The following is a 27,419-nucleotide window of genomic DNA, read 5'->3' as shown; positions in this document are numbered from 1 at the left end:
AGTGGCGAGGACCAAGCTGCACAAAGTGAAACAGTCCAGAGATGGAAGAATGCCAGGTGTCCTACTCTTCCTCTGGACCAAGTACATAAGCCAGATTTACTAACTGGCAACAGGGGCAGAATCCAAAACAACCCTCTTTGTCAAGTATTTTGCAGGGCACCTGCTGCGACAGTGGCAGGTGTACATGATGACTAGGGACCTACCAAATTCACGGCAGAAATAGAGTGTGTAGTGACTCCATTAATCTTTCATGTTTCCCCCGTGTGCACCTTGCCCCCCTCCCCACCCCCCACTGCTCCCTCCTGATCATCAGGAAACATGGTGCCACATTTGTCTCCCCACCAATCAGCAGCAAACAGCAGGGCTGTCTGGGGCTGGTCAGCCAATCTGTAGCAGGAGGCAAAAACAGCGCTATATTTAAAACCTCAGTTTTTACTGCCCTGCTGATCAGGAGTGGGTTGCAAGTGGTGTCCCTCCACCAAACAGTGGTAGGGAATGGCGCAGGGGAACCTGCAAGATGAAAGGAGCCACAGTGCACCCCACTTGTCATGAATTTGGTCCCTAATGACCAATGGAAACCTGTGGGCTATGGTATCCCCATGGTTCTATGAGGTTCTAAAATGTTTCTGGGAAAAATACTAGCTGCACGATATGGACCAAGTGATCCTGGTGAGCTGCCACCAATTGAAGGAGATGGTAAAGGCAAGAGACATCATATCACCCATGTACTTACTAACTGGTGACAGCTGCCAGGCTGTGTGGGAGCAAATCTTCCCCAAGGACCTGCAAAAGGAGCACTGAGACTGAATTGGCAGGCAGCCCACTGGGCCCTCTCTGTACAGGCAGAAACAGCGCAAGGCAGAGAAGTCCATCTAACTGCCCAAGCCAGTGGAAGGCAGAAACAACTGACCACTTCTGGGACTGCCCATATGCCAGTGAGGTATGGAAGAAAATATGTGCGCTCCTCCTGGTGGTGCTGGGTTTCAGGGCCTGGACCAGAGAAGCAGTCCTCTATGGGCACTTGACCAAACAGCGAGAGGCCCTGACAGCTCGCTTTGACCAGTTCATCTTCTGCTTCAGGTATGCCCTGTGGAAGGCCAGGAGCCTGCTCACAGACAGGCACTCAGACCCCACAGTTGAGGACTGTATTAAAATGGAGCCAAGTGAAATGGACTGGTACTACAGGAAGATGGAAGAGGATGATGGGAAAGAGATGGTGGGCCTCTTTTGGAAGAGAGGGGACCGATATAGACTCTTCAGAAGCAAGCCCTCCAAAGAGAACAACGAGGAGGACAATGGTGAAGACAGTGACGAAGGCAACTATGACTAATGTGGTGATGATGAGTGAAAACACTGGAATGGTGATGGGTGCGCAGCGCAAATGTTGTAAGAGGCCTAAGATTGGTTAACTGTTAAAGTGTGTTTTTGGTCTGTCAAGTGAACGACAATGGTCATGTGACAGACTGTTAGAAGTACAGTTATAGAGATCTCAATCTCGATCCATTGATCAATCAAGATAGATATCAAGATGCAGATTTTTATATACAGTAAAATCCCTTCTATCCAGCACGAGTGGGGAATAGGGGGGGTGCAGGTAATCTAAAAATGCCGGTTACCTGAGGCATGGGGGTTTCCAGCCAGACGCAGAGCAGGGGGGTGGGGGCGGTAGCCTCACGCAGACCAGTGGCAGCGCTGGGTAGTGGGTGGCAGCAGCAGCCGTGGCGTGCAAAGTTCCCCCCTGCCTCCCTTCATCCGGCTGGCCAGAAATTCCAGTTGGTCAAGTGTGCCAGTTAGTAAAATCGTGGATAACAGGGATTTGACTGTATATAGAAATAAATATTTTTGTAAAAAAAAAAAAAATAATAATAATTTTTTTGTTCCATATGGGCTACGTGTTTTATAGTCATGCTCAGTGTTGGCTTCATTTAATCAACTCTTAGCTGGTTTCCATTACTGAGCACATGTTGCTTTTGGCAGCAGTTTAATGATAGACAGAATATTTAATGAGGTTTCCCTGTATACAAGTATAAGGCAAGGAGCTTTTTCCTCATGCTGTTTGGGGGGAAAAAATCCTCATCTTACTGTTGGGTAAATACAGTACATTAAAAGGTTTTGGGTTAATTTGTCCATAGGGGTAGTATAATTTTCTGACCCCACAGAAGATTCAGGTGTTGAGTAAGACGGTGTGGGGCTTGTTTGTTTTATTTATTTTTTTTCACCCTCACACTACTGCAGTTACATTTAAAAGTCCAGATGTTGAAAATGCAAAATTCTCTGGATTAGCTTAGCAGAGAGAGCTTTTGTGATGCTATTGTAGTATAGATACAGGCATGGACTTGGAATCCCAAAGGCTAGGTTTTACATGATTATCAAAAGAGATGCATAAGTCTTTCTAAATGTTTTCTGTACTGTGCTAACTCTGTAATAAGTTTTAACCTCTAGAAATGGATTTACTCTCTTCTTTGTCAGGCCCTATATATATTCCTTCACATATGCAAAAGAAAGCTGTGAAAACTGTCTTGTACCCTGTGAAATTACCTGAGGTTCACTGGGCAAATTATATATGAAATGTAAATTTCATAAAACTTGCCTTCCATCATCTTTAAACGAAAATCCGAAATGGTTCAAGTCTGGACTGAGAGAGTTGCTTTCCTCGTTCCACCGTCTGTAACGCTCATGCTGAAGAGTCCTTTAGTTGGAGGGAGGCTGTTTGAGGTTTGCTAGGTTAGGCTGTCCTCCACACTTGAACGTGCCTCTGCAGGCCATGTATGGCAGACTTGTATTTGAAGACCTTTGGGACATGCTGCAAGGCTTACCTGTCTTCCTGTGCTTTTTTCTGGATCTGGGACTTAAGAACTTCATTTTAAAGGAAGCTTGATCATTTTGGCAAGTAGAATGTATTATGTTAAATTGTTCTAAACACACTTTATAAATGTATAAATGAAATTTTAAAATAAAAATTGTGCTAATGGAAGACGTTTTTCAAAGATTTAAACATAAAATTGGCTGTGGTGATTTTAATTATTTTAAGCATAGTCTAATAATTTATTCATAATATGGATATTCAGGGGGATGTAAAAGGCCATATGTTAATATATTTAATGTTCTTTAATAACTGAGTAGTTATTTCCTGTTTGCCATTTTATAAATAAATTAATTTTTCATTTGAGTTCTTAGTAAGGATTAATATTACTGAGAGATTACTTACCCAACCAGGACCTAGTTTCTTTAAATATTCATTATAGATGCTTCACACAAACCTACTTTTGTTATTTTAGTTTTTTTCAGAGGTGCTTAATTTTAACTAGAGGCTTTCTGCTCATTCTCTGCTCTGTTTCACTTAAGGTGCCCTTACTTCAAATGGCATAAATGCTGATACCAGTGCTGAAATAGGTCGTGCCAAGAACTGCCTTAGCCCTGAAGACATCATTGATAAATATAAAGAAGCCATTTCTTACTATAGCAAGGTAATGCAGTTTGTGTTATGAGAAATTTCCACAAATTTGTTGCATTGTCAATACACTTGTGCTTTAAAACACACGTGCATTAAAACAAAAAAATAGTAACCATAGAATATGTTGGCTGTACTGTGTACAATGCTTGCTTTTGCATGGTGTCATTGAATTAATCAGTTTGCACTTCTTAATAATGTAAACATAAAAAGTTCTACAAATGACAAATATCATTTGAAAAAGCATAAGGTGCATTCATGCTTTGAATATTTATGTTCAGTTCCGTTGATACTTGTACTGCACTGTGTAAGCTGGATATTAATATACTGTGCATGTCCTAGGACAGTCTTTTTGAGATATGCCTTGCAGACCTTATTGAAGGGCTGCAAGTAATGGAACCATGGTTTTATCAACTGTTCCTGGAGGCTAGTATTTGGAGCATAGCTGAATAAATAGAACTAAGAAACTGGGAAGAACAAACTTTATTAAATACACTGATCTTAAAAAGAAGAAAAGAAAGAAACTTCACGGTCCTTAGTCATTCATCACGCTTTATTCCAGTTTTGTTTCTTGGCTACCTCCTTTGTGATAATAAGGTGGTTATAGATGGGGGCGGTTTTTGGTTTGTGTAGGTTTTTGTTTTACAATGAAAAGGTGAACAGTACTAAATTCTGTGTTGGGATTAGTTGGGTATCCTTATCTTTTCTACAGATTGCTTGAATTGTGTTATAAAGTTGGCCAGTTGTATTACAGCATTTTGTTCACTTCAGGTTTCCTTTCCCCCTAGAGCCTAAATGTTTCTTAAAATGTTGTAAAATGATAAAAAGGCTTTTTGAAAAACAGTGCAGTTATGGGATTAAAAACCATGAGGTCCATCTCCAAATAAAGATAAAAATGTTAAATTACACTGAAGAGTGTAGCAATTTGTTTGACAGTTAGAGAACATATGATGATGGTGACTTGAGTTAATTCAAGGATACACGTGACCTTTTATGCAATTACAGGATCTTATTTTTGGAAATATGGGATTGTGAGACTTGTATTTTGGGACAGGGCCCTCATTTCAGTTTGGTGTCAACAAATTACTGTGCAACTCGGAGGATAACTGACAAGTGATATGTCTCAAACGATATATTGAACCATAGCCCTATGACTACTTGGGATGTATTTGCATCTTCCAAGTATCCAGCATACCTATGCTTCCCAATGATTTTTGTGTAATAGTGGCAAGCAGGGTAACTTCTGGTTCTAGTGTAGAAGTAGCAGCTCCATCTATATAGTATTGCATGTCTTCCCCATAACTTTTAAGGAGCTTTTGTAGAACCTTACCTTTTTTCTTTTTTCTTTTTGAGCTTCCCTTCAGGTATTGAAAAACATGGCCTTGCTTTTTAGCTGCCCTGTATCTGAGGTTCTCATTCTCCTTTGTTCTGAGAAGTGTTTACCCCATTAATTTCCTATCCTTAACTTCTGTAATCATAGTCAAACACAGCGTTAATTCTCCAGTGTTCAGATCATCCAGAGGCAGACAAAGTTCTTTGAGTAAATCTGGTATCTTTTTATTAGGCCAGCTGAAGTAGTTGGTAGCCATATTGTCTGCCTATGTCCTTAGACCAACATGGTTACCAGCTATTTGAGTTGGTCTAATAAAAGATATCGGATTTATCCAAAGAACCTTGGTCTAAGGACATAGACCAAGGACATCTTTTATTGGACTGCCTCAAATAGTTGGTAGTTGTATTGGTCTAAGGCCATTGTCTGCGTATGTCCTTAGATCAACACTGCTACAACTTGTACTCTAGGTCGTCCAGACAAACTTTTATGTAACCATTGTCAATTCTGTTTGGTAAAGTAAATGTGTTGTGGCTCACTTCCAGTCCCCTCTACCTTTTATCTGTGCCAACAGGCTCCATCCCTGCTGCAGCCTGGGGCACAGAGCAGGCTTCCAGCCCTGCCCTGTAGCCATGGTGTGGAGCCGGTACTGTTGTTCCAGCCTGGCCCCATAGCTCTATTGGCTTTGAGGAAGACTGGAGATTGTGTACCCTCTTGGCACTTCTACGCAAGCTTTTTCAAGTGTTTTGTAGTTAAGTAATTTGAAAAGGCACAATATAGAATTCTGATACAATGTTTTCAGAGAACTTGATTGGAAAAGGACCACTGTAAAGCTGACAGAGATATTAATAACTTCTTGCTTTTGTGCCATTTATAATGCCACTTATATTTGTCCAGGTATAATTTGTTTGCGGATGGTATTCTGCTGTTAATATAATAAAGGTTTGCAGCATGTGAAAATATTCTGAACTTTTCCCTGATCCACTTGTTTTCTTGAATCAAAATTCTGCTTTCAATGTCTAATTAATAATACAGTTGAGGTAAGAAAGTAGCTGCATTTAGTTTTGCTCCATTACTTTGTGATAGATGACCTAGAGTAGTGGTTTTCAATCTTTTTTTTTTTTTTTTCATTTGTGGGCCTCTAAACATTTTGAATGGTGGTACAGACCCCTTGGAATTGTATGTGTGGGTATTCACATTGATCATGGTCATCCGCAGACCACAAGTTGAAAACCACTGATCTCTAGGGCTTAATTTTCACATATTCATTGGCATGCATCATAGGTTGCTAATCCAATATGATAACCAACATTAAGAGGCAGTTATTTGGGTTTTGATGAAATGACAATCCAGAATTGTGTGTTGAAAAGGTTTGGGGTAGAGGCATTACTGCATCTAAGGGAGAGGGACAGTTTCATATTTGTCATCATAGTTATTGTTCTTTTTTCTTTTCAAGTATAAGAATGCTGGTGTGATTGAGCTGGAAGCCTGCGTGAAGGCGGTGAGAGTCTTGGCAATACAGAAACGAAGCATGGAAGCTTCTGAGCTTCTTCAGGGTGCAGTTTATATCAACCTTCGTCAGGTGAGTGCATAATCTAATGTTTAAAAGCTTTGATTTTTTTTTTTTTTTTCTGTTTGACAAATAATGCTTAGGTCCTTGATAGAACAGTAACATCCAGACATCTCAAAACTTGTTAAAGACATTAACAAATAAAGCCTTGATTTATCTAAAATGTGTGAGGGCTTGGTTTTTGAAAGTGAAGGCTTTTATCGGTGTTTTTCATTAAGTAGAGACTAAATGTGATTTAAGAGGTATTTTCTTGTCAAAAAGATATATTGAAAAGTCTCGCACTGCCTGTGTCTACATAAATGTACCCAGAGCTGTTCAATTAAAACCAAGTTCTGGAGAATAATTCCTACAGTGTATGCATTACAAACTTTCCTCTTTCCTTAATGTAAGATCTAGGCATATGTACTTGGAGAGGTGGTAGAGGGTCATTTAGTCCAACAAGCAAAGCATAACAATAGTCATAGCTGGAAGCTAAAACTACACAAGTTCAAATTAGAAATGAAGGATGTGGTCTTCTAAATGAGAAAAAATAAGTGATTGAAATTACTCATTGTGGAATAATATGACAGATCCTCCATTACTTGAAGCCTTTATATAAAAAGGTGCCATAGATTGATCAGAAATTGTTGACTCGATACAAAAATCAGCAGGTGAAATTGTGGCCTGCATGGTGCGAGACAGATTAGGTTTGCCGGAGGGGGAGCTGTTCCTGCATTGAACCACAGTCGGTTGCCTGAGGCTCTGCTGGAGGGGGAGCTCTTCCTGTGTCATGCTGTGGTTATGTGGCATGAGCGTTGGAGGGGGGCTCTTGCTCCATGGTGCAGCTGAGTGCCAGGGAGTAGTAGTGAGTGGGAGCAGCTTGGTCCTAATGCCTACCTACCTCTGAATCGAGCTGTATCATTTCAGCACTCTTAACCCCCTCCCCAACAAAGCGTTGCCAATGCCTTACCTAGTCTAACCCTCTGCTCATGTTAAGAGACTTCCTCTTTTAAACAACCTCAGGTAAATGCATGTCTAACATGCTTGCCTAACCTGCTGGTGGAGGCTGCCTTTCCAGGTAACATTTTGCAAAATTTAACCAACCTCGTGGTTAGCTATTAAGGACATTCTAACTTAAATTTCTCGTTTCAGTTTAAGCACGTTACTTTTGTCCTGTCACTTTCGTGTACAGAGAACAGTTGATCACAATCCTGTTTGTGTTTGAAGGTTATCAACTCTTTCTTTTCTCCAGGTTTATACTCTCAGTTCTTCCAGTATTTCTCTCTGTGTTTCCTTCCATACCTTGAACCATTTTCATTGCTCTTCTGAATTCTTTCCAATTTGTCTATGTCTTGCTTGAGGTGTGGTGCCCAAACCTGGGTGCACTGCACCAGGTGACAAGTTCTCTTGATTTCATTAACATAAAGGAAGAAGCATCTTGTTTTAAAGGAAAGAAATGAAATTAGCATCATAATTTGCGAACAGTACCAGACAGACAAGGACACCTCACCACAATAAAAGTGTGAGTGTGATCGGAAGAGCATCTGTTATAAGCAGTCTCCTACCCATACTAAATGAAATTATGTAATTGACTTCTTAGTTATATTACCCTGGAGTTTTCCTATAATAAGACTCATCTGTGTATCCAATTATGAAGAATAAATTACTACATCCAATTACAAGGAAAAAGAAACCACTTAAAAGTTTTTCTTTAATACAATGAGGAATAATTGAAAATCAAACAGGAAGTTGCCCTCTTTAAAGTATGGTCCATAGTAGGCTGCCGAGAAGCAGAGGCCAGCTTGTATTCCACTTATTGCCTGTATAAGTGGGTTTAAGTGCCTAAGTGAAACTATATTCCACCCTGTTCCAAGTCCCTGGAAATACATTAATATGTCTGCTTTTGTAACACACCGTCATCTGATTCTTAAGACCAAGTCACAAAAAAGCCTGGAGGAGGAGGACCCACCCACCTTACCAGTTTTTCAGAGACTTGACCAGGATGGAATAGGATTGCAGGTAGGTGCCTAAATTCACTTATGCACCTAATAGGTGGGTTAGAATATGTCCTCAGTGCTTTTGAAAATGTAAGGTACACTGTAATTTGAGGTTTATTTTAACAATTGCCAAACCCAGCTGAACCACACGGAATAACAAGTACCATGCTTCAAATGTCTTTTGCTTCCATAGTTGTATCATAGGATCGTAGAAAAGCGTGGCTGGAAGGGACTTCACAGTGTCATCTAGTCCAGGATGGACATTTTTATTTTTATTTAAGGCCAGAAAATGCTTTCCCAGGTGTTGCACCTCGTAACTGGTGTAACCTTGACCTGTGAGCCTGGGTCAGCACGACGGGCTTGGCGCAGAAGGGATAGATGACCGGGGAGTAGCGGCGAGTAGGAGTCAGGCGGCTTGAAGCGTATTGGTTGTATGAAAGGTTTATTGTACTTATGCTACCAGTGGTCGCAGCGTAGGCAGGATAGCTGACTTGTTCAGTTACAGTGAGTAAAACAGAATGGTCTAAAGGGGTCTGTTGGTTCACGGGGTTCCTGAGCTGAGCCCTTGCTTTCCAACCCAGAGGCTAGGTGCGGCTGCCCGACTCAATAGTCCCAAAACTGGTCAACAGCTCGTGCACAGGGAAAAGCTATGATGCACTTCCGAGAGCTCTTTGAGACGATCAGACAAACCGGTGAAAGAGATACGCCAAATAAAGAACGGCTGGCAGGGAGAAGGTGTCTGCAGGTGGCCAATCTGCTGACTGTGTCTCCTCGGTGTGCTTGGAGTTCTCCGCTTAATGGCGGGAATCTGCTCTTAGTTATAGTCAGTGGTGACCAATCACTTCATGCCAATTGTGAATATTTACTGACTGCCAATTATATTTTTACACCTAGATACCTATTCATCTGACCTAGATACCAATTCATTTGACCTAGATACATTATTCATCTGGCTGCCCTCAGCGGGTTCAAAAGGTCAACCTTGTGATTGGCACCTGCAATACTTATCATCGCAGACAACAAGCTCCTTAAGTGTGGAGAACAATTTTTAACAAACTCCAACTGCAATGCTTCTTTTAGCAAAGAAATAAAGGCTACTAGTGCTGAGGGGTCTTTATGGCCTGCATCCTTACTAAGTTATTATGGTCTTTTGCTTTGCTGGCATCGGCCCTCTAACCGACAGGTAAAACTCAGACATGACACCAGGAATGAATTCCTGTTTGAAGTACAGCATATTTTTTAGAGAAATATTTAGTCACAATTACAAAAATTTGTGGGAAGTTCTTCCAATGATTAATTATCCCCACTCTTAAATGTTTTGTCTGATTCTAGCCTGAATTTGTTCAGCTTTAGGCCATGTGCAAACATTTCAGTTTGTTTTGGGAGAGTTGCTGCTTCCCTAGTAGAAACCACAAACCCAGTCCATTCAGGATTTCTCTTCCAGAGCAAAAATGGCCACTCCAGGAGAAAAATAACCTGGGGACAATAAAGGTTAAAGGCCGCCGAGAAGGCTTCTCCTCATGTTCACAAGGCTCCCTGGCTGTGCAGTGGCTTGGCATTGGAACATCTGTTCAAGAAATTCCTGGCCTGGCATGGGAATGTCTGTCCAAGAATGCCTGTTCACTACCAGGAAAACTAACCTGGGAGAGTTCTCCTGGATCATTTGAACGTGCGTACGTAGCCTTAGCTTGCTGGAGTTGGTTCTCAGTATGTACCTTTATCTTGTAGAAGGGGGGCGGACAATTATTTCAGGGCCGCTTACTGAGTTTTGGCAAGCTGTCAAGGGCCGAATGACAGGCAACCAGGGGCAGATAAATATTAATTTTCTAAATTTTTTATGGGCTCCTCAGGCCAGATAGAATGGCTTGGCAGGCCACATCCAGCCTGCGGGCTGCATTTTGCCCACCCTTGTTGTAGAATGAAGGGCCCTCTTTAATTTCTGTTTGTGATTGATTGCACTGAAGTCATTCCTTAATTATTTTTTTGATTAAAATAAACTGACTGAGGATCTTCATTTTGGCAGTGTAAGGCGCATTTTCTAATCCTTTGATTTTTTGCAGCACTCTGTGAAACTTCCCCCTCCCCCACTCTTTTTTTTCCTGGAATCATAGGGCACTTGCACACTTACAGGGGGTTCCTCTGACGCAGTGTAAATCCAGCAGGTCAGAGCAGACTTGACTAATCAAGTAAGCTGGAGCGTGGAAATTACCACAGTCCAGCAGATTCCAGCATCATGTGTAGCAGTGTTCCCGTGCTGAAAAATGGCGGCGGGGTGCTTTAAAGCTTGTTCAGCCAGCTTTAGTTCAAAGTGCCCTGCTGCCATTTTTCAATGTGGGGATACTGGTGTACGTGATACTCTGGGTGCTTTTAGTTTGCACAGGTCTTGGAGCTGCACTGTTTGAAGCCCCCTGCCCCTCGGGGCTTAGGCAGGATCATCCTTATCCAAATCATCATTATCTAAACTCTACATAAACAGAGTATTTATTTATTTACCCCAGTGTCCATTTTGAATTGTGGGTACCAGACTTGGATGCTCTGTTTTGCTAGCAGTAATACCACTACCGTATATAGAAGTAATGCCCTCTTTACTCAATAAACTGTTGAAATAAATGGTTTATATATTGCATTGAACCTCTTGGCTATGTCGTCTCAGCGGGATTTCTTGTTCATCCCAGTTAGCTATCAAGTTGGAGGAGAGCTACTTCAGTAACTATATTGGTATCCTATAACTCTCTATTAAGAGTCCCGTATCAATTTCTTAACTTTGTCTAGGATCAGTTTCTGGCTGACAAGCTGCAAATAATCCATCATTCCAGTTGCTCTTTAAAAATATTAACATATTAGAGTTCTTTCGTTCTTCTAGAACTTGAAGAGTTATTGAAAATCAACATTAATAATCCAGAGTTCTTTGCCTGCTTTACCTCTTGGATGCAAGTCTTTTGGAACTGTGGTTTAAGTGTCTCACTTTAGCAGACTGATGTTGAGCTTCCTTCTGGGATGCGAAGTATTCCCCCACTTCTGCATATTTTGCATTATGATTGCTAATTCTACTGTTTCAATTTAGTAAGGGAGCCATGTCATTATGAGGGTTTCTTCTTTCCCTAAAATACTCAAAAAAAAACTTTCCTGGTAATAAGATGTTCCTGTATCCTTTAAATCATTTTATCCATTCTCTAAAACGGTTAGGTGATTTTTGTTTTGTTTTGTTTTGTTTTTGTGTGTGTTTGTTTTGTTACTCTTGACTTCCAGTCTGTCTTGTGTGTGATGAACAAGCATGGCCTTTTTCCAAGATCTTGGCTTTTAGAAATCTAGGAAAATGTTCTTAGAAGGTTCCCAATTATTATTCATTACTCATTTGAATCTTCTTCCAACTTATTTACTTGGGTTGTTTTTATTGTTGTGAAATTGTCCCCCTTCATACCTGTGTGCCAAATGGTTCAGTGAGAAGGGTGGAGGGGATGGTATTGATTTACATTTTATGAATGTACCCTACATTTTCTTAATTATGCTCTTTATGGGAGTTCTTGTTCTTGTACTGATAGCTCTTAGAAAAAGAGCTTTTATTCAGATCATATATACCACCCCAGTTATTCTAAAGCAGTAATCTCGATCGACTGGTCAATTGTGGAGCCTCTGGCAGTTGATCTCAGTCTGTCAGAGGCTTCATGATCGGGAGTGGCAGGATGCATGTGGCTGAGCTGAGCCATGCCCCCTGCCACTTGGGCCAGGCTGGGTGAATGGGGTCAGAGCCTAGATAGCTTGCTGGGGGGGAGGAGGGTAGATCCTGGGGTGCCCTTTACTTATGAAAAGTGATCCTCACCCTAAAAAGTGTGGAGACCACTGTTCTAAAGTGACGAGTAATTTTCAGTGTCTCCATTTCTGAGTAACTACCTTTGAGCTACGTGCTAAGAACAGGTATTTGGAATGTTCTGAAAAGCCTCTGTAGTATCTGAAAGTAGAGCATTCAAACCTATGTTTTCAAAAAGTGCTAGCAGACTCTTTACAATTAGAGTAAAATCAGTGACACATGCTCTGAACATGGTGTTTAAATTAATTTATAACATCAACATTGTTATTTTGTTAATACTTAACTATGAAAGGTTTTATAATGAATGGAATCTTCTTACATTTGAGGTAGTTTTCTGTGGCTTTAGACTCCAACTTATGAGATTTTCAAGTTGCATCATCACTCCAATCCTGATTAAGTGTTACTATCTGTGATCATCTAGGAAATATGAGAGGCAAGAGTTTTTTTGTGATACCTTTTATTTCATCAAATGTGTGGTTGGATATGGCAGGGCACTGGTGGTGTCTGCCACTTTAAGGGCTGAGCAAACAGCCAGCAGGTGCTTGATTTTGGCAGCCATTTTAGAACTCTTGTTGCCTATATAAACAGAGAGGTTTGCTGCTGGCAGGCCCTGCGGAAACGTTGCCTGGCCGCAAGGCTGTATGCAACCTCTTGGAGGTAAAGGTAGGAGCTTAAGGGGATGGTTTGGAGGCTGCTGGTCCTAGGCATGACCTAAAACCTGCACCCTGCCAGGGATGGGTGGCCTGGTGGGGCTCCTGGTGGTGTGGGAGTCCCCAGAAAATGCCAGGCCAGTTACCACCCCAGTGAAAGGTGGGTCGGGGCGCCTTAACTCCTAGCCCTCACAATACTGTGGGTACGAAGGGGCCTGGCATGGCTATGGCCACCTGTGTTGAAGGAGGGTTTAAGACCCAGATGGGGCCAGACATGGCTATGGCCACCTGAGCCCGCACTGGAAGGGAAGCTCCGTGGCCCCAGTGAGGGGGCGGAGATGAGGGGCCCCAGTGGAGATGAGGGCTGGGAGCTCAGTATGTGTGTGAGTGTATAGAGTTGCCCTGGGAGGGGCCAGGGCAAGCTTGGACCCAGTTGGATAATTGGCTGGCCATTACCCCGGTGAGTGTTGTGGGAGAAGCCCAAAAGATGGTACATCTGCCACCCAAGGTATGACCTAGATAAAGCCTAAGGTTGAAGGGGCCCACTCTGAGACGGAGCGAGGTGGTACAAGTTGTTGATGCATGAAAGAGACCCTGTGAGAGGGGGTGGAGTGCGAGAGGCCCTAGTGAGAGGAGGGTGGTATGAAAGTGTGTGCGTCTGAGGCCCGACAATGAGGGTTAAGCTTGGTCCAGCTGTAGACCGGGAGCATTGTGTCATCTGGATGCCATTTGCGAGGCTTGGGCTGTGGTGTAGGGGAGGAATGGAGATGCAGATAGCACCCCTTGGCATCAGGGCAAGAATGCGCAGCCTCCCGCCTAATTAACAGCATAATTACCTATCATCAAGGCATGGCAGGTGAGGAGGCAGGCAGTTGCCGAGGGGCAGATGGGCCCTGAGAAGGCCTCCCTGTTACATCCGGGAAAAATGTTAGAAAAGCTTTTGGGCGCAGAATGCTGTCCTCATCCCTGGTAGAGAAGTGGGCACAGCTTGAGCTAAAGAGCAGGTAGAAGAAAAATGTGTGTGTCACTCCATATATATAAATGAAAACAGTCTGATTTAAAGCAATGGCTTTCAACCTCACTAGACTTGAGGCACCCCTCAGAAAATGCAGACTCTTAAGCTTTCATTCTTTTTTGACTATGGAAACAATAGAACAAGTTATCTGTTGCAAAGAATTCAGACTATAACAAGTCTTTGATGCAGTGCGTTCCTATTTGAAATCTCTGGGTTTATCTTGTGAGTTGTGTGTAAGTGTACACCCACTTGACTGCGAATATTGTGCAGTACTTAAGGGTTCCATGGCACCCTGGTTGCAAACCACTAGTTTAAGAGAATAGAGAGGGGCTATAAAGTAGGAGCAAAGAGACATAGTCAGGAATGGCTACAAAAAATTTATTCTTAAGCTCGTTTTTTGAAGGTGCTCTGTAGATTTGCTGCAAGTGCTAGAATTGTGACATCAGAAAGGGAGTGGAAGAGGTGGGGTCACGTCTTACTTTTCCTGAAGTGTTCCCCTACCAGTGTTGGTATGTCTCTGTCCTTTTTATTTATTTATTTTCTGTGAAAGGTTTTATTCTTTTTTAGAGTATTTGTCTGATTTATAGCCACATAGTTTCCATGCGGATGTTTTTTGCATTGGATGAGGGATGCCTCATTCTCTGATTTAAATGTGTTAGAATCATTGGCTTTGTCGTGGTGGTGCAGGGTGTATTTGAAGCCCTGTACCATGATGGTTTGTTCAGACTGTACAATGTACACTAGGTGTCAGCAGTGATCCATTGCAAGATCATATTACTGCTTGTTACTGGGTTTATTGTGGAGCTGAAATATTGTTTAGTAGCCTCTGAGTTTTCCCAAACAAGATACCTTTCTATAGTTGTCTGATTTCAATGAAAGCTTGCCACTCGCGCAAGAGAGGAAATAATGATCTCTGTTGAGATTTTTCTACCAAAAGTAGAGTGTCTGTAAAATAGCAAGTTGGTTGTTTTTGATCAAGTTAGTTCTTCTGTCAAAACTAAACTTTTCTTTAACTTCTTTCTTCCTGACCCTACTTGATGATCTGCTGTTGCCTAGAATTAATGTTTTTTTCCACTGATTTGAAATTAAAGAAAAAATTAAGCACAGAGACCTATTATCAATGTGTTCAGTCTCCAAGATTCCTGGGATGGTAATGTGGTCTTTTTCTTTTTTTCCCTTTTTTCTTTCTTTGAAGAAGGCTTGAAAACCAACAAACTGGTATATCAGTACGTGATCCTAGGAAATAAGTATTTCTGAGTTAGCTTCACATATGTGAATTAATGCTGCTAATGTCTTTGAGAGGCAGACAGTTGGGTTTGGCTGTCATTGAGTATTAATGAATGTATTTCTAACATGAGTGGGTTTTTTTGTTCCTGTGCAGTAATGATGACCGTAAATCTAGCCTGGGTCCGCTTTCTCACAAAAAATGGTCCACAGTGATGCGTAACATTTTCATCTGCCAGAAAACCTCTTTTGATCACAGCACTACTGTGCTTAGACTGATCCAAAACGGAACTAAATTCAAACCAGTCTTGCACATGGAAGAATGCAATGAAATAGTATTACCAGTGGCTTTAAATTAGATTACTTCTCTGGTTTCCTGATGGGAGGGGATGTGATGATTATGACTAGGGAATTGGAAGGTTTGAAAAAAAGGTGAATATTGTATTAAAAGAGTAGCTGAAGTTGCATTGTAGCTGGGAATTCGGTGGTATATTTCCTTTAGTCATACCATCGTGTGCTGTGATCTCATGACATTTCATAAGTTAAGAGGGAGGGCAGCATTTGCCTAGCAAGGTTTGGAAGGAACACTACTTAGGAGGTCACTAAGTGATGCTGGTGATTCACAAAGAGGTATTAGCAAAGAGTTGATAAAGTAAATTACAACACTAGGGAATGCCATGCTGCTGGAAGCTTTATATCAGACATAAGTAGAAAAAAAGACTTTAAACGTTCATTTTCAAGTCTTGACCATAGCATTTCAGTATCTATCAGTAACAATGATGAAGGGATTTTATTCATTTCAGGGCAATGATGTATATTTTAATACCAGGTTAGGAGCCTCAACCTTAATTTCCTAACCAAATTGTAATATGAACAATTGAATTCTATTTAGCTAAAATTCCTCATTTGTTTTGAAGTTGCTCTGATATGTCTGCTTGTCATAAACTGACCTGAGGAAGGGCTCTGGGGTACCAGAAAGCTTGTCCGTGTCCCTCCCAACTATAGCATTGGTCCAATAAAAGATATTGTGCACAAAGATCCTTCCTTCCCTGTCGCGTTTTTTCTGGATCATTACAGCCACAACATCACCCGAACACAACCATAAGCTGCTCATTTATTTGGTCATAAATGATGCGCTAAAATTTTATCTGTAAGCAACCCCTTGTTTTAAATGCAGTTTTAGTGTCATCTATTAACAACAGTTAACTTTCCTGCAGTACTTTTCATCCATGGATTTCTTAGTCCTTTACTGAGGAAGTCTGCATTGCTATCACTACCAGTACTTCATGATGGGGAACTGACGGACAGAGAGAGGGGAAGCGTGAGTCAAGACTGGCCATCAAACCAGTGGTGGAGCTGGGGTAGAGCCCAGCTCTCCTGAGTCTGTCTGCCTCAACTTCTAGCCCACAGGACATGTGGGAAGTATAGAAAAAGTCTTAGAAAATGTAGGCATTGCTTCAACTGTGTATGGAATTCAGCACAGGCACTGAAGAAGATGAAAATAATCTCTAGCACTAGCGGCGTCCTTTAAATCTAATATTGGCTCCTTTCATTGTCCAGTGTATCCTCTAGTTAATAAATTAATGCTTTAGTAAAAAGTACTTAGTTTCTCTGTTTTTTTCTTTCCCTTGAAATGTCAGCTTTCTGAAGAGGAAAAAATTCAGCGTTACAGCATTCTTTCCGAGCTATATGAACGTATTGGTTTTCACCGAAAGTCTGCTTTCTTCAAACGTATAGCAGCAATGCAGTGTGTGGCACCCAGCATACCAGAGCCTGGTTGGAGGGCCTGTTACAAATTGCTTTTGGAAACACTTCCTGGTTACAGTCTGTCTTTGGATCCCAAGGACTTCAGCAAAGGTAAGCCTCTGTGGGATAGTAGGTTTTTGCATATTAGATTAGGTGCTTGATTTTGTTTCCCACCACCCCCTGCAACTAAGCTGCTTGGAAGACTTGAAGAAAAATAGTGTCTTCTGTCTACCTCAGTCTAGTTGTGGTAATTGGAGCAGTTCTGTAAAGAAGCATGTTCATCTTACCTAATACTGATGTTGTGTTTGTTCAACAAACCTGAAATTCTGGTATCTGAGAACTACTACTAACTGTTCAAGTACATTATCTTATTGTTTCCATCCACTTGCATCTACCTGCACTGGATATTCTCTACAATTATTGATGATGGTTTTTATGTTTATCTTCTGAAAAGCTCTAAAAAAATTATCCCCTCACTAGAGAGGTGTATAGACTAACTTTGATACAGCAGAGCAAGTAAGGGGAACAATTTGTAATTATATGAATGATGTCAGTTAGTGTTTCTTTCCCAGTGAACAACAATAAATATTTCTTATGATGGTCTCTTCCATTTAGGAAAACATTGATTTGTTCATCACTGGGAAGTTGCATTTGACTATCATGTATTATCATGGTACAGACATGGTGTGCTGGGTATGACTGTTCCACGCATTTTTTTTTTTCCCCTCTCCAAATTCACGCTTTCTTTATTGACTTAGATCTTCATTCCTATAGCATTAATATTGTTCTAGTGCAGCACCACTGTAACATGAGTCTACATTTTTAGTTTGTCTTAATTTTTCTACTTTCTCCAAGTTTTTGCATTAGCTTGGTCATTCAGTTATTTTAGGTAATCTATTTCTGAAGGGCAATTAATTTAATATTATTTTAAAATTCTTTGCAAGGTGAATACCAGACTCTGGTTATAGTTCCTTTTCTTACAATTTTTGCATGCTACTTTTTTCTGTAAGCATTTCTGGAAAGAAGGTCCTAAACAGTAGACTGGCTTCCTGTTACTTCCAATACATGTGGTGTGCATGGCATAGCTTTTTGGTCCTTGTGCACCATCTCATTCATATTTGCTACCTACTATTGCAGCAGGGTGAGTTATTCATGGTTTCAACCATGGGTCAGATGTATCCTTTGAGAAGATGGTAAGATTCCTTAATTTGCCGTATAAATAAAATGTCTTAATAAAACATGATTATTAAAATGATCCATACAAGACAAATTACTGAGCATGTTATAATGATGGTTAAGCAGCAAGCATTTGTTGGTCCCACAGTAGCTAAGGTTAATGTCTCTTGCACATCTCATTTAAATGTCCCTTTTTTTATTTTAGTAGTTTAAAACTACTTGAATAGTACTATTTGAATAGTAGCATACTTAGAAATCCTGGCTAGCAGTGATGTCTAGACGACATGTCAAGGGTTTTCAGTTCTTTAAAGCAAATTGGGATCCTATTTTGTAGTTTGAGAATAAATGGAAATGACATGTCCAGTCCAACCCATTATAACATAAAACTCAGTTTTTTTTCTTCACCTTTTGCCTTAAGATCTTTTGAGGGTCTTCTACTAGGTTAGAACATGTAAATAGCAATTGCGGGTCTGTATCTTTCCTGTTTCATCCATTGTTTCCAAGCGTTTAATGACTGCTGGCCTTCAGTTAATTCACTGATCCACAGTGATCACTTCAAGTATCCTTATGGTTGAAGAAGAGTGACTGAACAAATGATTTATTATTTTTTCTGTTCTGTTATTCTGAAATGTCATAAGAGGTTGCATTTTCACATCTCTTTCCACCTTACCTAGTTTCATACTTGTGTCTCCCCCTTGTCTTGAACTTTCCAGTCCTTTTTGTAACTTGCGTCTGTACTCACCTGTCCCTGGTCCTCTTTCTTTCATTCTAGCTCTTAATATGTTGTTTGAAGAAAAAAATGTGGGAGCATTCTACAGTATAGAATAGGGGTCGGCTGTGTTTTTGGGCAGTGTCAAAAACACCTGCAACCGCAGTTTGTAAGTTGTCGGTGTGCTGGGTGGATGGCAGGGGAGCTGCAAGGAGCCCGATCCTTGTCATGCAGTGCAGCCCTGGTCCCATCTCCACTGAGACGTTCACACCAAGCAAAATACCTTTGTGTGCCATGCTCTGGCACCCGTGTGGGGGGGTGCCTGCCCTGATATAGAATTTATTGCTAATTAATATGAAAAATAGAAGGTAAGTGGCTTACAGCTCATTGCAGAGTGAGAAAGCTAGAGTCACTGCAGTCTTTGCAAGACTAGGAATGTTAATGATAGAGTCCTGGCTTGTTTCCAGCTTAGATGAGCTGTCTGGAATTACTCAAACTCTTCATTCAGTCCTTCATTTCTTGTCCTAATCTATTTTGTGCTGCTGCTTTGTCATATTTCACCCCTGAAGTTATTTGAAAGATAGGTTCAGTGAGGAATAGAGGTACCACTATGTAAATTGTGCATATGCAATTGAAGTGTTTGAGATCAAAGACACTTCATAAGCATGCAATATTAATTAATAATGATCACACTGATGCTAATGTGGAAGCAAGAATTAAAATATTGATTTTTAGGCTCCATTAAAAACTTGTGGAAGGAGACTTGCCAGATGTTAAAGGATAATAGCTGAAGAAAAATATTCAACTAGATACTTTTTAGCAGCATTGCAGACATTAAGAAGTAGATCAAATTAATGGCACAATAGAACTGCTTGCAAGCTGTCCTGTTATAACTAACTGTTCAGGTTAATGAACATCTTCCCAGGAGGTAAAATGGGGAAAAGTTTCACCATCAGCTGCTACTTGGTAGCTGCCTCATTCTTGTTCACCTGCAGTAATTGGCAGCTAACTTACCCTTATTTCATTGGGAGTGCAATTACTTTGATTTAGCTTTCTGTAGCCATTAGTGTGCACATAAGCAGTTGCTATGGTGCGTCAACAGAAAATCCCTGTCTCCTTCATGAAGATTAATTTTTTTTAGCTCTGTACCCAGAAAAAAAAAATTGTTTCTGTTTGATTTGTTAAGATGTCTTTGAAATAAATATTTCCTTTGTAAAGATTAAATAACAGTTGATAAAACTTCTGTATTTAAAGTGAACATTTATAGTGAGTGGAGTTTATTTAATGAGTTAAAAACCTTCACATATTCTGTCTCCTACTTCACAGGCAAAGGATAATCTGATTTTTCCAAGTTGTAAAGATAATTTCACTATGTAGTGCAAGAGTATAAAACTAAATTTAGAAGTAGACTTCATAAGTAGATACTCTAGTGAGAGGGTGGGGGAAGCATTTCTACCACTTTTTTGCCTCTAAATTTAACTGCTGACTTGCATTTTTAATATTTTCAGGTTTATATACCAGGCTTTTAAATGATCACATCTATAGACGACCCAAACATAACCATGCTTTAAGCCACTTTTTAGTTTTTAATAAAAATGTGATAAATTAGTTCCAGTGTTTTATTTTGCAGGAACTCATAGAGGATGGGCTGCGGTGCAAATGCGTTTACTTCATGAGTTGGTCTATGCCTCCAGAAGAATGGGGAATCCAGCTCTTTCTGTCCGACATCTGTCCTTCCTTCTCCAAACCATGCTAGATTTTCTCTCTGATCAAGGTAGGAATTTCTATTAAAAGTTGTAAGTTACTTTATTTTGAACTTTAATGAAGTGATGCATACATATGTGAAACATTTGAATATACTTAAATTAAGAATCCAGAAGTTAGAGAATTTTGTTTGTACATAGTGACTGACGCAAGCAAGCTATGTGTGTCCAGGTCATGTTTCTGTGTAAAGTTTGTCTTCTACATTTTGTGAGAGAGCATCTTCAATGTTTTTATATAAGCAAATTTTGGGTAGGGTTGACTGCCTGGCATCAATATTCTTTTTCTTTTTCTGTACCTATTATATTTATACACAAAGTGATTTGATTTTTAACACTTTCTCACAATATTAATCATGTTTTGGTCAAACAGTTACCGAGAGAGTTCACAATTGACTGCATATCTCACTAGAGAAGTTATTTGAGATGGCATGATCAGTCAAACTGAACAATGGATGCAGTTAAGAAAAGGTATTCTTTAAAGTAGCAGTTCTCAGACTAGGGGATGTGACTCCACCTGAGGTCAGGGCCTTCACAAACATCACAAAGCATCTTATTCACTAGTAGGAACAAGTAATTGTGGGGATGGATAGGGCTTCACCATGGGGCCCCTGGTATACAGTAGCTGTGTATTTGCTCCTGCTCTGTGCTCCATGAAAGCTAAACTAAGGGCAGTTTTAGCTCCAGCTTTATTTCGCATTTTTGGGCAGTTCTGTTAGAGTAGTTAAGGCATGGTAAATCCTCTTCTTCTCTTAATGATGCATGAACAATGGTGATTATGAATGAGGTCATGTAAAACTGTTGGACTGAGTGGGGTTCTGAATAGAAAACATTTGAAAACAAGCAATTGCACCAGAATGAACAACCCTCTCCAAAAGAAAAGAATCAAACCTTATCATTAAGTTTTGAGACATCAACCTTCAGTACCTGGATGCTATACAATCTAGGTCATAGAGTAGTAGGGCTGGAAGGGAGGTCATCTGGTCCAACCCCCGTCACATCATAGTTCTTATTACAGGCTAAGGCTTCCCCATACTTCTTGCATTTATATACATACATTGGATACATTTTACATTTCAACCAACTTGCTTCCCTTTTTACACCCATGGTTGCTGTCCTGTGGCTCTGTGGCCCTTTCCCAGAGTTGAGCTGCTGCTTCTGGTGGTTTCCCCTCTGGATTGTATGCTCTGTTACTAAAGCGTTTTGCTCAACATCCTCCGGGAACCTAGATTAAAGCTGTCCTTGGTAGGTTGGCCAGATGATACCCAAAGATGTTCTTTCCAGTTCTGGTTAGATAGATCCCATCTCTTGACAGCAGTCTTCCCCAAAACATCCGCCCACTGTTGAAAGATCAGAAGCTTTTGTGTTGATGCCACCATTTTAGATACATGTTTACTTCCGTGCTATGGCCTGTGCCTTCCAATTCAATCTACCGTGTCCAACAACAGTATTAGAGACTAGATGTTGGATCCTTTTTTCTTGTTTAAATTATATTTCAGTAGGGTTTGTTAAATTGTTCATATCCACTTCTTGGGTGCTAGGTTTTGAACAAGAAGTGGTGCAGTACCATACTCATTTAACTATGCATGTGCTAATTGGCTCTGCCTCTGAACAGGGTTTATTTGCATGTATGCAGAGCCACACTAACGTAATTCTGCTACTTCTGATTTGGGTCTCAGGCTGGCAGTGGCATATCTTGTGATACTACCTTTTGTTGTAGAGAGGTGCTCTGGTGCTTATAGTTGTCTAAACTTTCATGACTGAAGTTACTTAAAGTGCTTAAAGCTGTGTTGTCACACAGAGGTGCTGCCGTCAGCTGAGCTCAGCCGCTTAGTACCTGTCTCATCTAAGGCAGCAGTTGCAGCAATTTTCATGCAAAAATACAGTTGTAGAAGACCGATAGTGGTCACAGCTATTTCCAAGTAATTTCTTAGTGGTTAGAGCATGCTCCAAGAAGATGAGACACTTGGATTATATGGTCTTCTCTGCTGGAAGGGATTCAAACCCATATCTTCAGTCTCTCAGGAGGGAGTCTTAACCACCAAGTAAAAGGCAAGGCTGGGGGCAGGGGAGAAGTGGGGGGCCTCAACTCCTCTTAAACTGCTGGGCCAACTGCAGTGAAAAATGCAAAATAAATTTTTCTTGGTTCACCTTAAATGTGTGTAAGTTAATTTTCCTTTTTGCAATTGTTGCTTCATGGTTGAAGTTGTTGGGGAACTGAACAAAATGATCTGACATGGAATTGTTTTTCAGGTTGCTTGAGGATTTTCAACGGCAACTCTCCAGCATAGGATTTGGCTGGCATGGTGTAGTTCCTCTGCTATCAGTGAGGTTGTTTTATTCAGTGGTCAAAGAACTGTTGAAGGATAGGAACATAAATCATATAATGCTCCAGAACAAATGAAGACAATATTTGTAGCTCCAAGGGATATAAATGATAGTATTTGATTTTGGTGTAATTGGTATACTCTTGAGTAGAGCATGATCTGAATTAATTATAGATGTACTTACTTGTATTGAGTTGAACATCATACTTATAGTTTTAGTTGTTTGACCCAGCAGTTGAAAGTAGTCAGTGTATTGTATTAATCCCAAATCCTGAGGGGGTATGGGGAGGGAATCATGTGATAATTTTTTAAATAGAAAGCAAAGCTGCTGCTTCTTTTTTCTTCCTGGTTTAAGCCTTTACATTTCAGTCATTTTCAAGCTTTTCACTGAAGTCATGGAAAGCCATGGGCTTGGAAACTTGCTTTTAAAATGAAAGCTGAGTGTGTCAGATGATTCTTCTGGACACCAAACCTTTAGATAAACTACTATACATCATAAGACTTGAGGTAGCAACTGGTATCACATATATATTCATTAATCTAAATGGTCCCCTATATTTTCAGAGTGGTAAATAACTAGTTTGGCCCCTTTTTGAAATGCAGGGATCTAAAATAAAATGTGCTATTCAGTCTAAATAATCCCTTGTAACATGGTGTTCAGAATGTCAGTCTTGATACTACATGGCTGGATTCAGATGTGCACTTACATGTGGTTTGCAGCACTGCAAACCACACGCATTGCACATTGAACAATGTTCGGCACTGGTAATTTAGAGTGCCGGGGCAAAATTTGCTACTGGGATTTCCTGGCTGCAACACTCCCACCTCCTGGGAAAAAAAAAAAGTGGCGCAAAGCATGACATGCTGGGGCAAACGCAGAGATAGGGAAGCAGGCTTCCTTGTCACTGCACACTGTGCCCCAGCCAGCCGCTCTGTAGTTTGCTGGGGTGCAGTGTGCCTCAACATAGGGGCTCCACATTGCTCCTGCTGGCTAGCCCTGTGCTGAGGCACCCTGCAGCACATGGAGCTGTGGGAAAGTATGTTCCACTGCAAAGTGCACTGGTAGGGGCATGTACTGTGGCACAAAGTAGCAACACAAATTTGTGCTGCTACTATTTGTGCTGCTGCAGACACAGTCCCCTGCTTGTGTAGATGCAGCCTATATGTGTAATGTGGGGTGGAAATACAGTTTTGGGGGCAAAAACTTTTTTGATTTGTATTTCTCCTGAAACTTTTGTGAGGTTATGTGCAAGTCACTTCCTCTTTCTGCCTTAGTTACTAGAATCACATAGATCATGCATGAAGAATAACTCATGTTTACAAACTACATGGAAGATGAAAGTCCTTTCAATGTTTAAATTAAAATACAGATTTCTTTTTCTGCTTTGTACTGTAATTCACAAAGTATACCGCTAGTGATTTATAATTTGTTCATTGTATTAGTATTGAGTTTCATTTCTGAAGTATCAGAATTTTAAAATGCATTAAGCATAATTAAGGGGCTGAAGTACAATTTGAATTGATTGAGAGGTAGAAAATAGATATTAGAGGGAGTTTTATTTTCTTTCATACTTAAGAAGTTTCCAAAAAGGTTTCTAAGCTAAAACATAAATCCATTGTCTGTTTTGCCTTCACGCTTTTGTGGGCAAATTTTAATAAAAGACACTGCTGTGAAATAGGAGATACAGGGGGGAAGAATAACAGGAGGTCTGTGATAAAACCAAAAAGTGATTACGGAGATCTGTATTCAGATCTCCATTGCCTTACCCTCACAACCAACTTTTTCTGCAATGAAGAATATCAAGGAGGAAGCAGATTCTACCTTCTCAAGTGCAGTACTAAAAAATTATGATTGTGTGTGTGGGTTGGATCAGGACTATGTGGCTGGGCCTGCAGGTAGGCCCTGAAGCTAAGTGGGGGTTAGAGGTTCACCATTAGAGATTTTTGGGGCTGATACCGATAGCTGATATTTATGGAGGCATATCAGCTGATACTGATCCGATTTCCAATACAGCTGCCTCCAGCTGGTAAGTCTGTTGTGGTGGAAGGGGAGTGGGGGGGGGGGCAGATTAATGCCCCCATGGTGATGGAGGGGGCAGGTGCTGCCCAGGTGGAGTCTGGAAGGCTGGAGGTGTGGCTTGTTGGGGGAGGGGGGGCTCCTGCCATTGCTTGCACCCTGGGAGGGCTAGGGAGGGCCATGTGCCCCCTGGATCTGTGCGGGGTGGGCTGTGATGGGCTGCGTGGGGCTCTTCTTGGCAGGGGCTGGGTTTGGAGTGGGTGCTGGCAGCGTTGGGGGGGATGCTGCATCCCCCCCAAATTTCGCCACAGCTCCACTCCCAGCACCGCCAGCACCACCAGCCACCTGGCTCAGCCCCAGCTCTTCCTGGTGTGCGGGTGGAGGTGGGGCATTGAGCCAGGGCTCCTGCCGGTAGCTGGTGGCAGCAGCGCTGGGAGTGGAGCTGTGGTGAAATTTGGGGTAGATGCAGCATCCCCCCAGTGCCGCTGGTGTTTGCTCTGAGCCCAGCCCCTGCTGAGAAGAGCCCTGGGTGACCCTGGCTGCAGCCTGCCCTGCTCCATGCAGATCCAGGCCCTTGCTGTCCCGGGGTGCAGGCAGTAGCGGGAGCCTCCCTTGATGAGCTACGGCTTTGTCCTGTGCCTGTCCTACCTTGCCACCTCCCTGCCCATGGGGGGCATTGATCTATACCCCCTATGCCCCTTCCCTCCCCCCTCCTGTTCCACCACACCAGACTTACCAGCTGGACGCAGCTGTCCTCACTGCCTCAGTGCTGCGCTGCAGCTGTGCACAGCACCGGCATTTATTGGCCAAATGATTGGCCTCATCAGGCTGCTACCTGACGCAGCCAATTTTCTTTATATTGATCTAATACCAGACCGATGTATCAGAGCACCTGTAGTGGGGCTCAGGTCAGGTCAGGCTCTTGAGCAGTGGAGCACAGAACATGGGGCAGGTTCCAGAAGACCTGAGAGATGGATCCAAGAGATGTAGTCCAGGGTACAAGCTGAGATCAGAAGTCAGGAGAATCGGAGCTGGTACCAAGTTCCAGGGAATATCTAAGATCAGGGCTGGGAAGAGCCAGAACCAAGTCAGAATCCAGGACAACCAGAGACAGCAGTGAACGTGAGGCTTTCTGGAGCAGACTGAGGCTTTTGTCCGGCATGCCTACAGCCCGAGTGGTGCTCTTGGCAGCCAATTTATCAGATTATGGAAAACTGGGGTGGTTGCATTAGCCAGGGATCATGGTCAAACGTGGTGGCTCAAGAACTTGGCCTGGCTGGGTCTGACTGACCAGAAGCCCTGACAAACTGCTGGTTATTTGTTTGCTAAAAGGTCACTGCGAGCATAAAAATACTTATCAGGGCAACACTTGGAGGAAATTTTGATCTTTTAAAAATTCTATTTAAAAAATACATTACTTTCCCTTGCCACTCAGAAAAAAAAATTCACTCTTCTAGCTTGTATATTTATTTAATTTCTTAGTGTAAAACTCTTGTGTATCATAAGTCATTATTTCACTTAAGGTGCTACATCAGTGTGAAAATTCATGTGTAGTTGTATTAATTTTCTTGGATGATCAGGGGAATGAGGAGACTGGCTTATTTAAACTAGTAGAATGAAGGTTGGGGGGCAGTATTATTGTTCTCTCTAGATGCATTATTGGCTGGGGATGTAACCATCTAGAAGGGAGAACTATACAAGGTAAAGGAAAAATATGGTGCGGCTGCCCAGGTAGCTGTGACGCAGGAGTGGTGCTGCTGGGAGCGTTGGGTTGGATATACTGATATGCCCTGCCCCTTTTTCTTCAGTTGTGGAGGGTTGGCCAAGGATCCACTAAGCACTACTTCCTGAGTAGTGGCCTGAGGCTTGCCCCCAGACTATGGGCCCTGGGCTCCCTGCCCCAGATCTATAACTGAAAACAAACCAATAACTATAAATAAAAAAGGTTGCACTTGTCCTGTGTTGGTCATCTAGGGTCTCTGTAGTTTGTCCTCCATGTTGTGGTCCTGGTGCCTGAGTTGCCCTGTCCGGGCGCAGGTGGGTAACAGCTTTGACAGGATGAGGGAAGCCTGCCTGGAGACCACGCCATCCACGTGCATTCCTGGTAGTGGCCATCTACCCCTCACCCTAGAGAAATCCCCCTCTGCAGCCACCCCTGGCTGCTCTTGACCCCCTCTCTTGTTGGGGCTGCCTTTTCTATCCTGCCTGGGTGGCTGGACTTCCAGTTGCCTGCAGCTGGGGAAACTCCCCAACCTGGGACTGCTCACAATGCCTGCACCTGTTGTGCTGGCTTCCAGCCAGCCAACTGGCCAGTGCAGTTGCAGCACAGCTGCATCTGTTTCAGGGCAGGTAGAGGTGTGGGTATAGACAGTACAAGAAAATTTGTTAAAAATGGACTCTAAATAAGTTTAGCCTGGAAGTTAGGTTTGTGATCCGCAGAGCTGAAGATCTTTGGCTGAGCTTTTCAACAGGATTGGTGATAGTGGTGGTAGTTGTGAAGTGGAACGGTCAGTTTTATCCCTTTTTATTTCATAGATTTCATAGACATCAGGGCTGGAAGGGACCTCGGGAGATCGAGTCCAGCCCCCTGCCCAAAGGGCAGGAAGTCAGCTGGGGTCATAGGATCCCAGCAAGATAAGCATCCAATTTACTCTTGAAGG

At 41.8% G+C, this 27,419-nt stretch overlaps 1 protein-coding gene across 2 annotated transcripts in view; it reads left to right on the top strand.

Annotated features, from left to right (window-relative positions):
- TRAPPC9 (trafficking protein particle complex 9) overlaps positions 1 to 27,419 on the top strand; it is an 800,742-nt gene that overhangs the window by 38,274 nt on the left and 735,049 nt on the right. For both annotated transcript variants that reach the window (XM_019553127.1, XM_019553118.1), the window contains 4 exons: positions 3,346 to 3,467; positions 6,238 to 6,363; positions 16,665 to 16,881; positions 20,286 to 20,429. In XM_019553127.1, coding sequence (XP_019408672.1) covers positions 3,346 to 3,467; positions 6,238 to 6,363; positions 16,665 to 16,881; positions 20,286 to 20,429 — 609 coding nt within the window. The remainder of the gene's footprint in view (positions 1 to 3,345; positions 3,468 to 6,237; positions 6,364 to 16,664; positions 16,882 to 20,285; positions 20,430 to 27,419) is intronic.

This window comes from Crocodylus porosus, unplaced genomic scaffold, assembly GCF_001723895.1.
Source record: "Crocodylus porosus isolate Cpor-Errol unplaced genomic scaffold, CroPor_comp1, whole genome shotgun sequence".
Taxonomy (NCBI): Eukaryota; Metazoa; Chordata; order Crocodylia; family Crocodylidae; genus Crocodylus; species Crocodylus porosus.
The sequence above is the reverse complement of the archived record's forward strand: the minus strand, read 5'-3'. Positions and strand labels throughout refer to the sequence as shown.